This window comes from Phragmites australis, chromosome 3 (assembly GCF_958298935.1).
Source record: "Phragmites australis chromosome 3, lpPhrAust1.1, whole genome shotgun sequence".
Lineage (NCBI taxonomy): Eukaryota > Viridiplantae > Streptophyta > Magnoliopsida > Poales > Poaceae > Phragmites > Phragmites australis.
The window spans coordinates 38,069,619-38,087,511 of record NC_084923.1 but is presented as its reverse complement, the minus strand read 5'-3'; the positions used below and the strand labels follow the sequence as shown (position 1 = coordinate 38,087,511).

The window sequence follows — 17,893 nt, the reverse complement described above, 5'->3', positions numbered from 1 at the left end:
AGTAGTGCTGCAGATGAAGAAGGACCCGACGGTGAACCTCTTGCTGGTTCACATGCAGCAGCACCTTCATCGTCAGGCTCTGCAAGTGCACACACGTTAGCAAACACCGGCTCCAAAAGATCAAGAGCCACTACTTCTAAAGTTTGGCAAGACCTCGAAAGAATCTATAGAGAGAAAAACGGGGTAAGTGTCAGGTATGCTAGGTGTTATATTTGTCAATATGAATTATCTGCAAAATCTTCAGGTGGAACGGGACACTTGAAGAGGCATGCCGCAACTTGCAAGAGAAAGAGTGGAGCATATATGAAACATACGGTGCTACAGTACAACCCCAACGGCTCTGTTCGTCATTGGGAGTATGACTCCACCAATGTTTGACAAGAGCTACGCTGCTTCATTGCAAGAGTGGATCTACCACTCAACATCAGTGAGTATATTGCATTTGAAAATTACATTAAGGAAGCTCATAATCCTATGTTCACGCATGTTTCTAGATAAACAACTACTAGGGATATGGTAAAATACTATAATGAGTGTCGTAGCAAGCTTATAGAAATGTTACAAACATGTACATTTTCAGTTGCTTTGACCTCAAACATATGGACAGGTAGGGCTAGAGAGGATTATCTTAGTGTGGTTGCTCATTTTGTTAATGATTAGGAACTAGAAAAGAGAATAATAGGTTTCCAGTTAATTTACAATGCACATACCAATGAAAATATTGCTGAAAAAATACCTCAAGTAGTCGAAGACTTTAGGCTCACAAATAAAATATTTGCTATCACTTTAGATAATATCGGTGCAAACTCTAGAGCAATGGATATTCTTATGTCGTTGTTTAGTATATATGCTGAATCTTTCTTGTTACATAACGTTATGCTTGTCATATTATCAATCTTATAGTAAAACCTGGTTTGAAGAGGTTAGCGCAATACATAAACGATTTTCGTACCGCAATATCTTTTGTAAACTCCTCTAACCAACGAACTGCAACATATAAGCAATATTGTGTTGCAATGAGTGTGTGACCACGTAAGTTTGCTATGGACATGCCGATAAGATGGAACTCTATTTCTTGATTCTCAAAAATATTTTACCATATAAGAGCACATTTAGTGTGTTTATTCATACACATTACCATCAACATGGAGGTCAAACTTTACTCATAGAAGCACATTGGAATGCTGCCAAAAGGATACTTGAGTTTCTTGAATTTTTGTATGATTCAACTGTGAGTTTATCAGGAGTTTATTATCCAACATCTTGTTTAGTAGTATAAAATATTGTTAAAATTGCTACCCATTTAAACATCTATGAAAATGACAAAATTCTAAGAAATTGTGTAGTTCCTATGAAATCTAAATTTTTAAAATATTAGAAAGAAATTCCTTTGTTGTATGCATTTACCTTTATTTTAGATCCTACAGCAAAAATTGCAGGTTTCTGTAGAGTTCACACAATTCTAGGTGATGTTCTTGGCCACGATTGTTCTACTTATTATACTAATATTCGTTATAAGTTATTCGAAGTTTACAGTAAAAATAAAATAAAGTATGCCATAGTTCACCTGCAACGACCTCCACTAGCACACACAATAAGTAAAAAAGCAACAACGTGGAGAAACATATTTGGAGGAGGTTCTGCATCAAGAAGTTCAGACTCTTCATCACGATCGTCTACGAGCGCTGGAATTTCAGCATCTGGAGGGGAGCTAACAAAATTCATCGATAGCGACGTTATTAGTCATGAGCAAGAAAATTTCAACATACTACAATGGTGGCATGAGCAAAAAATGAATTATCCAGTGCTTTCACTGTTAGCACGAGATTTTGTAACACCCTAATTTTTCTAATTCCAAATTGTTCTCAATATTTGTTAAAGTTCAAATAAGTTTAAATATTTTATTTTAAAAAGAGAAGAAACCCTATTTTATATGAAAGAAAAAGAAAATGACATAGGATATAAGTGAATATCTTGCATTCATGTTGAATTAGGCAAATAAGATTTTTATTTGATTTTTGATGAATTTATTTGAAGAGTTTTTGCCTGGATTTTGAATTTGAATTTGGATTTGAATTCATAGAAAAAAGAAAAAGAATAAAATCTCTTCTGGGCCGTCTTTTCTCTTTTCGGCCCGCTTTTCCCTCGGCTTCGACCCAGCCATCACGGGTTTCCCCTCCCACCTGGGCCGCCTGCCTCGGCCCATCTCCGCGCGCCATCCCCGCGCGCCTAACCGCCCACCTGAGTCGCTGACATGCGGGTCCCGCATGTCAGGACCTTCTTCCTCCTTCAGTCGGACTCCGACTCAGAGACGGGAACGCGCCGGCCGCCGATTTCCGTTCGAATCCGAGGCCAAACCGAACCCGAGAGCTTCTAGAGAGATGCCAAATCAAACCCCCGAGATCCCCTCTATCTCTAGCCAGCCTTATCTCTAAGGAAATCACGGATTGAGATCGGATGCATATCCCCGCCGCCGTGTCCGAGTTGATCTCGCTGCGCCGTCGCCCTGGACACCCCGAGCTGCCTATATAAGCAGAGCCTCCCTCCCCGAACGCATCTCAACCAGAATTCGCCAAAACCCGAGCCTCAGACGCCGAGTTCAGAGCTCGCTGCGCAGCCCTCGCCGCTGCTCCAGAGCATCGCAGCACATCCCAAGCCCACCATCACGAGTGCCTGCCACCACAGAAGCTTTTCCCGTCGTCGATTTGATCTCTGCGCCGCCGGAGAGCCTTCTCCGACGAGTTCCCGAAGCAGCCGCCGCCCCCTTCCGTCGCCGACCACCTTCCAGTGCCGCGCAGCCTCCGGTAAGCCCCAAAACGAGATCGCCATTCCCTCCTGATGCTTTTCCGCCTCTTGTCGTCGTGATCCGAGGCCGGCGACGAGGTTTGCGCTTGTCTCCGGCTAGTCGCCGCTATGCCCGAGCTCGGCTCCGCCGAGAACCACCCTGCCGACCGTCCCCTTTAAGCTCAGCCGTCGGATCTGTCCTCAATGGCCTAGATTAGATCCCATTTGTACCCCTTCGCTGACCAATCAGAGGCTGCCACGTGTGGCCACTTAACCCAGTCAGCAGCCATGCCATGTCACCATCCACCTCAGCCGCCACCTCAGCCTTTCTGCTGATGTGTCACCCCTGTCACCCTGCCACGTCAGCCTGAGCTACCCAGTCAGTAATTCAAACCTTTTTCAGTATAAAAATAAATCTGATAATTCTTTTAATTGGTAATTTTGCAATTTAGCCCCTAAACTTTTCTGAAATAACAAAAAGAGCCCTATCTTTTTACAGTTAGGTCCCTATACTTTTTCATAATTACATTTTGGTCCCTCTGTTTTTACAAAAAGGTCTCTGGACTTTCTGATAATTCAATTTAGGTCTTTTTCTTTTTCCAGATTTAACCCTAGACTTGTTTTAGCCCTAACTTTTCCATCGTAACTCCGATTTAAGCTATTCTTGCGTCGATGGATTCGTTTTTCAGTGCTCTTCCTTTTTAGCCAGTTTTTATCTCGTTGTTCTTTTGTTTTGTGCTCTGTTCTTAGTGTATCTTGTTTGTTTGTTTGCCGGTAATTGTGCGATTAGCCGATAACGTCCCGGATCAATTTGAAGAACATCAAGACTAGGAGCAAGAATACACTGAGCAGCAGCAAGGAGAAGGCAAATGTCCTTGATCATATTGAACCTATGTTTTTAAATGTTTTGTTTTACAAAGCTGTATGCAATGCCTGTCAATATGATAGGTAGTCACCTATGTTAGGGTTCTTCCCTAGATTTTCCCTTATCATCCCTTGGAACCTAGATGGGTTATGGTTAGGAGTCTTTTATGGGTAGATTGCTTAGCCTTGCTTTTGGAATGTTGGGAAGTGTCATAATTTTGGTTAATGAACATATGCAGTAATGATGGTTAATATGATGATGTTTTAGCAACATGGAACCTTAGGTCTTGAGCATAGGGATGTTGGTGATAGTGGTCATGGTTATGACGTTGGTTTAGTGTTTGCTCAAGTAACCTAAGTAAGGACCGGTTCGTGGAGCGACAACTCAAGAAGTGACGTACCAACCACGAGGCTGGTATGGGTAAGGTGTGACATACTGATTAGAATCTGTCCAGTGTGCGTTGGGTCAGCACAAAAGGGGGCTTCTGGGTAGGAGCTTTGCTTGCGTAAAGCCTGGCGGTGAAACCTAGTGGGCAGACATGCACTGGATTAGTCTCTGGTTAGTGAAAAGTGTCATACAGTGATTCTTGGCGGCACACCACTGGCGTGTGTTAAGTGTCTTGCAAACACGGCAACATGAAATTCACTGACTCGTGGGTAAAGTTGGACAACCTTTGCAGAGTGTAAAACTGTTATAACAGCCGTGCTCACGGATATGAGAGACTTGGATCCTCATATGATTAGATGGTGGTTTGGTTTTGCATCTGGTACAGGGAGTACTAGATGTTGTGGTTTGGTCTTAGTACAGGGAGTACTAGACAGTTGTGGTATGCAGGGTGGGGAACCTTGTATGCTAGATGATGGATTGTTGAGTTACATTCACTTAATACATGTCTAATGCTTTTGAGTCCAAATGTGTTTTCATTACTCGCATTTATGCAAATAATACCTTATGTCAGCCTACTCTTGATATAAGCCTGCATGTCATTATTTTTCCACACTTGCTGAGTACATTATGTGCTCACCCTTGCTTTCTCCTACCAAAAACATATGCTGCTCAGTGGAAGACTTTGAGGATTTCCAAGACGACGACCTGGTGTTCTAAGGAGCATGTCTTCCAGTCGGTGCCTGTGGAGTTTTGGTCGCCAATGCTTTCGTCCCGCTGCCGTCGTTTAGATGATGTCGTTTAGTTAAATCTTGAGATTTGTTTAGGTAAAGTCTTTTATTGTAAGAGGTGAATGTTTAATTGAATAAAGTATTGCTTTTGTTACTTCACCTATGACGTCCTTATGTGTATTAAACTTCCTGGGCACACATAAGCCGCACTTGGTTTTGGCCGTTAAAACCGGGTGTGACAGATTTGTTAACGATCCTCGTATCTATAGGTTCTTCGAAGGATGCCTTTAGTCTTACTCGGATAATTGGAGAAAGAAGAACAAGTCTCACAAGTGAGATTGTGGAAATACTCACCATCATAAAAATCTAGGAACAAGTTGAAGCGCGAATGCAACAAACTGCAGAGAACACGGAGCTTGAAGATTCATTCAAAAAATTGTATCTAGATGTTGATAAGAATGTGTAATGTTCAATTTTTTGAGCTAAGTTGTACTCTTTTTTCCTTTGCTAGAAAGATTTTTAGTGAGGCAATCTATCAATAAAGCTCTTTTTTAGAATTAATTATGTGTCCCTATTATTCTGATTTCTTTATTTTTTTCGAAAGCGACCTGCCACCACTCACCTCTCTCTTAGCCTATAAATAGCAAGTAGCCACCATCCTAATTCCTAAACTTCTAGTGATCCCATCGGCCACTTACCCACCTATCTCTCTTTTCCAACAAAATTTCATCTTCCCATTCGCGGATCAAGACACTAAGAACTCGCGTGCGTGGTCATTTGTGTGGCAACATTTTGAAAAGATCTTTAGAGAAATTACCAGGGAACATGTAAGATTTGCTAAGTGTAATATATGCAGTAGTGAAATAGATGCCAGATCTATAAATAGAATGGGGCATTTGAGGAAGCATATTAAATATTGCGTTTAATTTTGTAGTTATTATTTTTTATTTGTTTCCCTATTTTTGGTCCTCCTACATGCCCAAGCCTCCTCCATGCCCGATGTGCCGGCCATGCATCGTCGTGCCTCCGTGTCGCGTCGTGCCATCGGGCCACGCCATGCTACCGGGCCGGCCGGGCCACTGTGTTGCAACTGTGCACGGGCTGACCCGACACGGCACGGTGGTTGACAGGCCATGCTGTGGGCCGAGGTCACGTCATGTGGGCTAGCACGGCATGGCCTGCAAAACTTAACGGGCCTGTCGGGTTAGGCTGTAACCGGGTCATGCTGAGCTGAGCCCATGTTGGGTTGGCCTGACATGCCCATTTGGACAGCATGAACCTTTCCCCTGTCGTGGCAAATGGAGGCGACGTCCCTGCCACACCTAGCAAAGGGTTAGGATGAAACAGGTGACATGGAGTGATGCCCATGCAGCGGAGACGTAGCCATGATCTCCGCCCAGCTCTATGCTAGCTGCTAATGTTAAAGATTGCAATGGGTAAAATGCTTGTAGGTAGAGGCTACCCAGACCGTACCCATGAACTTATACCCAAACCTACACTCGTACCCGTTACCCACCAAGGGTAAGAAATGCTACCTACGCTCGCCACCCTCGGGCATCTTGTACCCATGAGCGTGTCCGTATGCCCGCCCACAGCATAGGTTTGCGGGTAATTGAGGTGGATTTATATATCTAATCTCCTAGTTTATATAACTAGTGATGATTTGAGCCCACATATAAGGTGATTGGATCGGGTTTACGGGTTCATGGGCACGGGTATAACTTTTTCTTGCATGTGACCTTTTGCCCATCAAGTTTAGGATCAAACCTGTACCCATACCCGCAGAAAAACATTGAAACCCAAACCTGCACCCATCGGGTTTCTTACCCGCTAGCACGCGGGTAATCTCTACCTGTTGCCATCTTTAGTGAATGGTGAGATTGGGTAGATGGGGAGGGAGCGTGCGGGCTATGAGGAGTAAGGGGCCAAAAGCAGCATTTCTCTCTCAATGCCAAGGATGCCAATAGCGGATGCAACGGAAGACATCCCGGTAGGAGCTGACTTAGTGGTCACATGCAAGGCAGCGGTAACATCTGCCTTGAGCCAACCTTTTAAAAGCAAGATTGTGCTCCCTTGAGCAGCAGTGATGACGGCTACGCAATGAGACGTGGAGATGGATCCTGTCTAGGGCAACCCTTCAAGCCCACCATCACCCATGACACCTCAAGGGAGTGCACGGGTAGCGCTGATGAAAGCGATGGTGGCATGCGGGGTGACTACCGATTGGATGGGGAGCGTATCCTACTCAAGCAAGGTGGTGGGAGAGGCCTCCATGGTGGTGGAGATCCAACGGAGGAGGTGGAGGCATCAGTTAGGATCTAGGACGGCTGGTGGTAGAGAAGGAAGTTATGTTGCAGCAGCTACATACCGTTGGGCATCACGAGAACCAAAAGGCCCCCTACATGCTATTGGGTGTGGAGGAAGTCATGTTGCACCAGCTAGGGATTTCAGCATGGAGGAGCTCTAGAGGGTGACTAGGTATGTGCGAGTGACCGGCGACGGGACGAGGAGGAGATGGTGTGACTGCGTGGAGCGACAGGGGTTGAAGATCCAGTGGAGGAGGAGGTGTCTAGCAGTGGGCAATGTCCGTCAGAGGGGCTGAAGGCGGTGGGTTGGTGTGGGAGTGGGCGCTGGCAACGGGTAGCGGACAACGGGCATCAAGCTGTGGAGGGGAATGCTTCCGATGCCGACAGTGATGGTCCTCACATACGGCAACTTCGCGACCACGGGGCAGATGTCAGGGGCGCGACCACGGGGCAGACGATGTCATGGGCTTCATAGGTTCCTAGGTACAGGCGTCATTAGGTAGATGCGGCTTCGGAGGGGATGGCGGTCGGCGGCGGGGAAAACCTAAGTCGCCCCCCGCATCGCAGCTCTCAATGTGTGTGTGTGTGTGTGTGTTTTTTTTTTTTTTTGACAAACACAATACATGATACTGTTTAATTATGCTTGCTAGTAGAAGTCATGATAAAATTAACATTGGTGAATAAGAACATCTTTTTGGAAGTATTGAAGATATGCATTTAGTCGGAACTACTAAACGTCTAAACCTCACCAAGAACAGCAGACTATCAAGACTTGAAGGCCAACAGCCTCCTGCGAACAGCTCGAAATAGCATGGCCAGGACAGGGTGAAGGAGGTAAGAATGGTGGAGCAGAGTCGTCGCCATTCGCCAAGATGTACAAATAGACGGAACGCTGAGCAGTGATTTATTTGTAATGCTATGCGGCTAACCATACAATATTTTTTTATACTGGTGATGAATACTATCATTTCCACAGGCGCGAAATTAGCGATATAAATTCAAGAACACTGATCATTTTCTAGAAATGAACTTATGAAAGCAAAATAAAAAAAAATTGTGGAGATTTGTCAGGTTTTCTCGATACGTTGCGTGTGAAGAGTCACCAAATGACGAACTTTCGCAAGGAATCAACGACTTGCAGCCAACCGTGGAAGAGTCATCGATGGAGGGAACCTTTCCGACGTGGCGACGACTGATGGCTGAACTGAACTGTGAGCATCGACCGAAAGTGAACCCGGTAACATTGGCCTTGGCCAGGACCTATCTCGGCAAGCAGGATGGCCGGACGGCGACACGGAGACGACGACTTGCAAAGTTGCAAGCTGACTGCATGCCGGCCCCTGGCAGCGTAGCTAGGGACATTCTTGTCTTGTCTGTGCCTGACGGTGCCCTTTAGCCATTTCTGGCGGGAACGAACCAAATGATGATGGTGCCCTTTAGGCTTTTGCTCTAGACTTCGCCCGCATGGACATGGCCCCGTCACCGGCGCAATGTGCCGAGACGAAACTTCTGTTAGAATGTGGCCATTTATGAGAATGCAAAGAAGAAGATTTAGTCTCGTATTGTTAGATAAGGGATGTAAATCAACTTAAATATTTGAGTTCTCTCGTCTTTTTGAAATAGAGAAAATGAGAAAAAGAGAGTACATTTGCTATATTCACACGTGCGCGCGTATTCGTGTATTTTTCACGTGAACATTCGCGTATTGCAAGCCCTTTTGCTGCTCTCCCTTTTTTAATCGTGATCAATGTCATAATTAGCCGTTTTAATCGTGATCAATGCCTTAATTCTGAGAGTTATTGGTTAGTTATGGAGACAGTAATTAGTGGGCAATTTATGAGAGAAAACGGCTCCAAGAGGACAGCCATTTCCCTATAAATTCTGGAGACATCCAGGCTTTTGAGAACAGATCTCTCTGCTCCACATTTTCTTCTCCACCCATCCAGATCACTGTATTGTGTGCTGTGCTGCCGGATCTCGTCGGCCCTTCTCCTTGCCGTGCACAAGGTTAGAGGGTGAGCGGTATCTCCCAGCCTCTGCCGTCGTGAAGCCCGCACGAGGGACGGCAATAAGGTTTCTGGGCAGCGCACCTGCGTGACCGCTCTGCACTGATTCATCTACGATCTGCACGGCAGCGAATCGACACATCGTCAACTTCATCCCTTCATCAACCCAACTGTGAGTTCTTGATGAAACTGATGGATTTTTGGTACTGTTGCTTGCTGCTAAGATTAGAAGTATGTTCATCTGTTATAGATTATGAAATATGCCTTGTATAAAATCTGGAATTAGATTTTTGCACATATTACCAACAACTTCGATCCTATTCCTATCTGTAGGGATGAAAACCGATCGAATACGTATGGAATCGAATTCGGATAGTACGATTTACCATATTTTAATTCGAATGCGAATACGGATCCGAATATCCTCGAATATGAATACGAATCAGATAGTTCGAATACGAATCCGCATTCGGATATCTACTCGATCTTCGAAATTCAGGTCGGAAATTTAAATTTTTGAAAAAATTTGACTGAAATTTGATAAAATTTGACTGAAATTTGTTCTAATATGATTGGGCCGGAATTTTAGAAATTTTGTTCAAAATTCATGTTGGAAATTTGAATTTTTGATCAAATTTAACTGAAATTTGATAAAATTTGACTGAAATTTGTTCCAATTTGATTGGGTTGGAATTTCGTTCATATCTGAAATTTCTAAAATTTTAGTAAAATTTGGTTCCCTGGTTAGCGGATACGGATACGAATCGGATATATCTCGAATTCGGATATCCACATTTGAATCCGAATCTCAAAACCGAATTCGGATATATCCATTTTAATATCCATTTCAGAAACAAATATCCATATTCATATTTTAACAAATACAAAATCAAATAATTCGAATTTTCTACCATCCAATTCCACCGCTACCTATCTGTCACTCTTGCAGCGGCAGCGGCGGCGTCGTCGAGGGAGCTGACACCGAGCAGCGTGCTCGGCTCCGACCAGGAGACTTGCCAGTAGTTTCTCCGATCCGCCAGCCGCATGCAGCGTGGTGCCAGGCAGTCAGGATGGCAGCACCATCGAGCACGTCCGTCCACCACGAGTCGACGACGACTGCCTGGACGATCAGAACGGAGAACGATCAGAAACAGACATCGACGCGACTACTACCAGTCTGACGGACCCATGGTCAGAATCTGCTTCTCAATTCACTCGCTTTCTGAAGTTCCTTTCTCTGCTCGATCATCTGCTACAATTAATCGAGAGAAAGTGAGAGGCGACTCGGCCGTTTCCATGGGGAGTCAGCGCAGCTGGCACATGCGTGCGCGCCGGTTGGCTGCAGCTCCCTCGTCGATCAGCTTCACATGCCTTTCAGCCTCTGAATGTTCGGCAGGATTGCGGCTACCACTTGTTTTCAGATTATTTTTTGACGTTCGTACAGAAGGCGTGGCGAACTCGTATTGGCAGGAGACCTGGAAGACGGCACGTAGCGAGCCCGCCAGCCATAACATAGTCTGGATCACATCGTGCGAGATTCCTACTCACGGATCACGGATCGATGGATTGGGACCGGCCGGGATGAATTGATGGTTCTCTTGTCATGCATGTTAGACTATGCCCAATCGTTTTCTTTAGCGTTTAAATTTTTTTTACAACTGGATTTATTTTCTTTCAACGTTTTAACAGTTTCCCTTCACGATTTCTATTACGAAGGGATTACTAAGATTATTTCGGATTCTCTTTATTTTTCTTTCACGATTCCTATTAAAAGAAAACTGTTGGAATGAGAGAAAATAAAAGGAATAAGAACGAGAAAGAGAATTAGAAAGGAAACGAAATAAAAAAAATATAGTTAGAGATGACCTTAAACTATATACGTTAGCGCTCCCGAGTTAATATCGATCAAGTGACATATAAACACTATTATATGGTTTGTCTTACACTATCAATAAGATAGTTTTTTATGTGGCCAAGACTCAAGAATAGTAGTACAAGTGGTGAAATTTATCATTAGTCATTTTATAATTACAAGAGTGTGCACACCAGAAGCATCCAAAATATCCATCTACGACTGGTGAATTTGATCAGATGGTAGGTGCATCCGTGCAAGCGTTCTCACAGACGATAGTAGGTGTAAGCTACATTATTTGGTGCGTATAAATTTGACTCGTAAATTGCACATAAACTTGAAATTTATCCGACCACGAAAAAGTGTTGTTTTGGATATCAACATGATTTTAAAAAATACACATATGATCACTAATTTTGTAGTAATATAGAGATATAAAATCAAACGTAATTATGGATTTATCCTCGAGACAAATTTGTGCATATCATTTTCACATATTCAATCTCCACATTCATACATATATTAATCTCCACATCCCACGGTGACACTGTTTTGAGACCAAGAAGGACCGGATTTAGTATGATTTAATTAGGGATATGTTTGTGACTTCTTTTTATAGAGTATATTAGGATTCAAAAAAGGTTTTAAAAATTGACCATTAATATCTTTTATAATATATTATTAATTTCTAAAATATCAAATGGGAAAACTCCAAATCATCCCCTTGAAATTTGCCTTAATCTTCAAATTTCACCATAAATTATGAAATCAGATAATTTTCATCCTAAACTTTACAAAACCATTGCAAATATCTCTGATCTGAAAAAATCCGAACCATACAATGGTGTTGCAATATCTTCCATTTTTTTGCCATTGTTGACCGGTCAAGCCGTGAAGGAGCTGCGAAAAGATTTCTTTGTCCCTGATTATTCTTCCTGCTCCTGCTGCCTTCTTCTCCAACGCGGCCATGGCCTGGATCCACGACGGGCCCAGGAGCAGGAGGCCGACGACGATGACCCGTCGCTGTCGTCTTCTTGCTGCTGCTGCGACGACGGCTTTGTCGTTGCTGCCTTCCACGCGCTTTTTAACGCTGGCGTCCACGGGGAAGCTGCAGAACTCTTACAGGAGCTGCTGCGCTGGGAGGTGCCACGCGCTCACGTGCTTCCCCTGCGGCGCCGAATAGTCGTGCGTCCATGCCGCCGGCGTCGGCTGCTGTTGCCACGACGAGCCGCCGAGGTGCTGGTGCGACGTCACGCCCACGCCATCCGGGGGGCACAGCGATTGGGACAGCAACGCCTGGTAATGCTGCTGCTGCTGCTGCTGCTACCCGGCGCTAGCTGCTATTGCTGTCCGGCGCTCCGCGCCGCCTTCACTACGTGAAAAAAAAAAGTCACAGGTGATAGGCGCTAATAATTTTAGCTACTGATCCTGCACCCATTACTCTAAATATGTTTCTAATAAGTTCGTAAGATCTGTCACTAATTCAATCATAAGTGATGGGTCTTAAATTGACTCATCACTTATGAAAATTACAGTTAAAATTGATTACATATGACTTATTAGGTGACGGGTTATGGTTATAATCCATCGCATATGACTATATTACCAAATAGGTGATTCGGAGCACCTTCGTTAAAACAGGCATAACCCCCCTCCCCCTCTGACTTTGTCAGGTTTGGCAAATTTTTCGAGGCTAAAAATGGTCTGAAAGATGGAATTCGTACTCTGAAAAAATATAGCATCATGCTATGTACATATTTACTATATAAAAAAATTAAGTGAGTTGTGATAGAAAATTTATTGACTAATACATCTAATGATTGATTAATTAAAATTCATTCACTTGCTCTGTTTTATTAAACTGGTCATTAGTGACGGATCACAACTTGACCCATTACTAATAACTACCATATCTAGGATGATCCGTCACTGATGAGTTGGTCATTGGTGATGGGTCATAATTCGACCCGTCACTTATGATTAGTCTGGAATGACTTATCACTTATTACTAGTAATAAGTGACGGGTCATAACTACGATTTGTCACTATTATCATAAGTGATATGTCATATTATACAATCCGTCATTAATTTTGTGTCTCTTTTGTCTGTTTTGCACGTAATGCTTGTGGCTGGGAGGAGAGGAAAGAAGAAGGCATATGTGGGCCCACTAGTCAGAGGGGCATGACTGGCATTTTTGAAGAAAATTAATGGTCAAACCTAACCGCATTGACGATGATGGAAAAAAACCAAAGATTTTATAACATATGGCATGGTTTAGATTAGCCGTTTTGCGATGGTAGTTTCCAAATTGGAGACTTTCCCTATGGCATAGAATATATTATTCTATATATTACCACTTGCTACAAAATAAAGAGGGAAAACTCGAAATCACCCTTTGAACTTTGCGTTGATCTTTAATTTCATCATGAAGTATGAAACAACACAATTTTAACCCTAAACTTTACAACACTATTTAAATAACACACAAACCTATTTTGAAGGGTGATTTTATCTTATGTGGCAGATCTGTATGGGCGGCTTTTGCCACGTGAACTCTTTTCTTATCTTCTTTTTTGCTAAGTGGTTTTTCCATATGTTAACTCAGTCATATTGCTTCCCCATCCATGAAGAGAGAATGATAGGTGGAGGCAAGGTCTGCTGTCACGTCTGCATAGGTAGGTAGTGAGCTAGGTCCAGTCAACCGTATTGACATACCCATGTGACAAAATCGTTCATGCATACCTATCATGTAGGCAAAACTAACATCCAAAACCAATTAGAATGTTATTTAATTTAAATGGTACTGTAAAGTTTAGAGGGGAAATATTTAGTTTTATAATTTATGATGAAATTTGAAGATCGAAGCAAAGTTTAAAGAGTGATTTAGAGTTTCCCCAAATCGATATCGTGTTATGAAATGTGAATCTATTATTGGTACAACTTTTACACAATAAACATACACAGAATATGATTAATTGTTAATTAAAACCTTTTTTTTCAAAACCTAACACGTCCTTTAAAGTGGCGGAGCTAGGATGGCCCGTGGACAGGTGCTAGCTCAATAGGCAGGTGCTGAGTCAATAGAAATTAGACTGAATTCTAGTCCTTTGAGCCTACTCATATTTTACTTTTGATTTACTAGACTAGACCTGACTCCGCCCATGATCCTATAAAATAAACAGATGGTGTACTTCCGTTCATATAGACATCCATGCGGCCATGCATGGAACTGCATAGTCTGCATAAATGACTGAGTCCATACTAACGAAGGCAGCTTCCTGGAACAAAACACCGTTTGCAACGAAAGCTTCTTGACGTAGCACAGGTGACGTCGATCGCGACCCCTGAGACACGCCTCCGCTGCTGACTATGTGGGCCCGCAGCAGCGAAGAGAGGCCCCCCGTATCAGTGAACCCAAAGATTTGCTCCATCTTGATGACGCCAATGTAGCATCTGAGAATATTCCATTTGACTAAACCTTGATAAATATAGCACCCCAGAGCTTCGTAAGTACTCTATCTCTCTCTCTCTCTCTATCTATCTATCTATCTCTCTCTCTCATGCTCTTCTCCTGCCTCACCAGCGTCTCGATGCTCCGCTCATTTAGCTTGTGATATGTAACATGCGAGTAGTGGAGGAGCACGGCGTACGGTGACCGGCGTTCATGGCATCAACCTCACAACCCACCACAATGTATGCCTGCCTCTCTCTGTCTCTCATCCTTTTTTCTGTTCTCTTCATTCCTTTCAAATGGCTCTCAGTTAGCATTGAATGGGTTTTTGTATGCATCCGGTAGTTAAACGATTTCTTCAACTTCGTTTACTCCTATGTGGGGATTTAGATGTAAGTTACAGGAGATCGGAATAGAAAGAAAAAAAAAAGTTAGATAGGAGATATTTCATGCGTAAATGTGTTTAATCTCATTGATCACCCATTGTTTCGTTGTTTGTCGTCTTACATCAAATTTGCTTCTAGGGTTAGCAACTAATTTGCATGACTTTGGTTCTCGTCAAATGTAACTGTTTTCCAATTCTAATACAAGGGTTAGCATAGAGTTATACACCTAGATCTATGCAAGACTAGCATACACAGCCCACACCTTCGACAAAAATTCCCCTCTCAAGCATAGGACATGCACCATTATTTCACCCTGCCCAAGAGAGCTAGCCGCCTAGCCATGCACGTTCGTTCCTTGACCCAGGAAGTTAACTACGATCATGCTGCAGAGGCGAGGGAGAAGAAAGAAACGAGGAGGACGCGGCGGCGGAGGCCACCGGCAACGGCATCATCCAGGCAGTGATGCCCGAGGACGGGTACGAGTGGAAGAAGTACGGCCAGAAGTTCATCAAGAACATCCAGAAAATCAGGTACTTCTTCCGACGCACAGGAATAGCACTAGTAGCGTTTTTGAAGTGGATCCGGTCTCCAAAACGCAATCTGCATAGATCATATCATTAAAATCAGGTGCATTTCTTGCTACACATGTCCGGCGCCACACGTGTTCATCACCTTAATGAAGCACCCTCGCCGTCGACCAGCTTAATTTGACCTATCTCTGCGTGCATCAAATCTTTGTAAGTCGACGTGACGGCCAGTGACTTTGTTGAACCTAAAGCTCGGAAAATTTGAGCAAGAAATCATTTAGAAGTGTTGTTCATGCATTCGATCGAGTCGTGGCTAATCAGAAGCTACGTGCAGGAGCTACTTCCGGTGCCGGCACAAGCTGTGCGGCGCGAAGAAGAGGGTGGAGTGGCACCCGCACGACCCCAGCAGCGACCGCCGCATCGTCTACGAGGGCGCGCACCAGCACGGCTCCCCTTCGGAGGCTACCGGCGTCCAAGGGGACGGCGGCGGCGCCCCCAACCAGTACGAGCTGAGCACCCAGTACTTCGGCGGGGCCCGCTCGCAGTGACGACTCGGGGGGGACAAGACACAGGGGGAAGACGACGCTCGCTGCCCGTCAACGTCTCCCTCGATTAGCTTTCACGTGGGGCCCACACCGGCCGGCGGATGGCTGGTGTTGCCCGCCGCGGCGCCGGTGGCCATCAGGTGGCGGCGAGTCCCTGTGGTGGTGCCGGTTGACGCCTTGCGCCGGTGTGACCTGATGTTTAAGTGGGGGGATTCGTTGCTGCTGGGCAACGCCGGTGGCCATCAGCATCAGATAATTAATTAGTACTAATACTTAGGTTTGCCCTGCTAATGAGAGTGCGTTAATTGATGTAAAGCACTTTAATTTTGTCCTCTTTCTTATTCCTCGTACTCGTCTCGTCTCATGGTCCTTCGCACCAAACCGTTTTTTAACGTGCATATGTTTCCTAAGTAACGCGGACACACGACCGCGTGAGGGAAGTAGGCTCGCGCGGGAGCCGACGCGGCAGCACGTGTGAGAGTGCACGGCAGACGGGTCTATACGGGAGCAAGCGCGAAAGCGTGCACGTTAGGTGGATCATGGGAGCGCGGGATGTGGACCTACGCGGGAGAGTGGAACGGAACGTAAGCATAAAAATATCGAAAACGAAACTTATACGAGTGAAATAGAAATTACTATATATTTTTTAAATAGTAATGATTATAAAAATAACGCAAACGTACCCACCACGAGGTACCCCAAAGCCTCTCATCAGATGCTCAATTCAAAGCCAAGTCTTTTCTTCCTTTATGGTGCGACGATTATAAAATCACTCAATCTACTCACTGCAATCACTGGAGAGTTGTTTCTCGCTTGGCACCGTATAAAAAAGTGCTAATTTGTGATGAAGCAGCGCCAAGGTTTCGCGAGGCGTCAAAATTTCGTGTCCTGAGTCCAAAAAATATATATGTCTCCACGGTAAACTGAACCGATACAACCGCTTGATTGACCTTAAAGAGATGTAGAATTTTTTTTCTTTTTTTGCGAAAAGGGGCTTGAAGTTTATATTGCTGGCTTGAAAAAGATTACGAGAGAGCATATAAACCCCCGTGACGGACAAACAACAACACCCCAAAGAAACCGAAAATTACATTGACTGCGAGAGGGTGTTTTAGAAGAAAATGACACAGCTTTTAGAGGCCTCCCGAATCGCCGCACGATGCACGCACCAAGACATCGTTGATACCATCACCGTCCGCCGGTCGCCGGAGGAAGAACACCAAAGAAGCCCGGACAAAGAGACCCAAACGTTGTTATGCCGCATGCCAGGAACCTTTGAACGCACATGGACAGCCATCTTCACCGCTTGGTAGGATATAATCGGCGTCAGCTTTCCTTCTGGCTGCAGGAGCACCAACCCGAAGGCATGGTCGACCCTATCGATGCTGGGATACAACGCTGACAGACCAGAAATGTCGTCTGGCGCCACCGTGGAACGGAGATCCTAGCAACCACCTGGAGATACGAACCCAACACAGGGGCAAGCAAAAGCCAATAGCCCAAGAACTGAGGACAGGCCACCGGTAACATAATGTTAGGGAACGGATAGTGTACCCTAAGCTAGAACAAATTAAATTTCTTTATCACGTTCAACTAGTAAACTATAGGGGTAGAGGATCATAAGTTGTTACTGTTAGATGCGTAGTGCAGTGGAAGAAGAATTGTGCGTGTCCATGTAGAGGAAGTAGTCGATAACGTCGAAGTGTCCTTATCGCCGATCAGCACTGCGGCAACGGCAGCAGTGCCTCCACGGTATCCACACGTACAAGGATGAAACACCGTACGTCGGTGTGCTAGCATCACGCCTGGCTAGGGTTTCATAGGGAGTTCGGAAGATGTGGCAGTTATGGATTTTGATGCTCGAATCAACTCATGCGCACATGGTTCATGTCTCTTCTTATATATAGTACGCTAATAGCCTTTAATCACATTAAAATTCATCATGACTCTAAACTCTAATAGATCTTTAATCATATTAAATCTCACTCGCAGATCCAGTCTGTATATATGGTCGCCTCTAGAACATATCACCAATATATACCTCGCAGAAACTTC

The 17,893-nt window shown here is 44.4% G+C and overlaps 1 protein-coding gene across 1 annotated transcript; it reads left to right on the top strand.

Moving 5' to 3' along the window:
- The first annotated feature begins 14,453 nt into the window (after positions 1–14,453).
- Positions 14,454–16,188, top strand: LOC133912985 (WRKY transcription factor 71-like). Its single transcript, XM_062356000.1, has 3 exons — positions 14,454–14,622; positions 15,156–15,296; positions 15,628–16,188. Exons 1-3 carry the CDS (start codon positions 14,594–14,596, stop codon positions 15,839–15,841), a joined length of 384 nt encoding a protein of 127 aa, XP_062211984.1. The 5' UTR covers positions 14,454–14,593; the 3' UTR covers positions 15,842–16,188.
- Positions 16,189–17,893: the final 1,705 nt, after the last annotated feature.

Coding starts and splice junctions, on each gene's coding strand:
- LOC133912985 (XM_062356000.1), top strand. CDS start 14,594: ATGGCATCAACCTCACAACCCACCACAAT. Junction 14,623..15,155: donor ACCTCACAACCCACCACAAT/GTATGCCTGCCT, acceptor ATCATGCTGCAG/AGGCGAGGGAGAAGAAAGAA. Junction 15,297..15,627: donor AAGAACATCCAGAAAATCAG/GTACTTCTTCCG, acceptor AGCTACGTGCAG/GAGCTACTTCCGGTGCCGGC.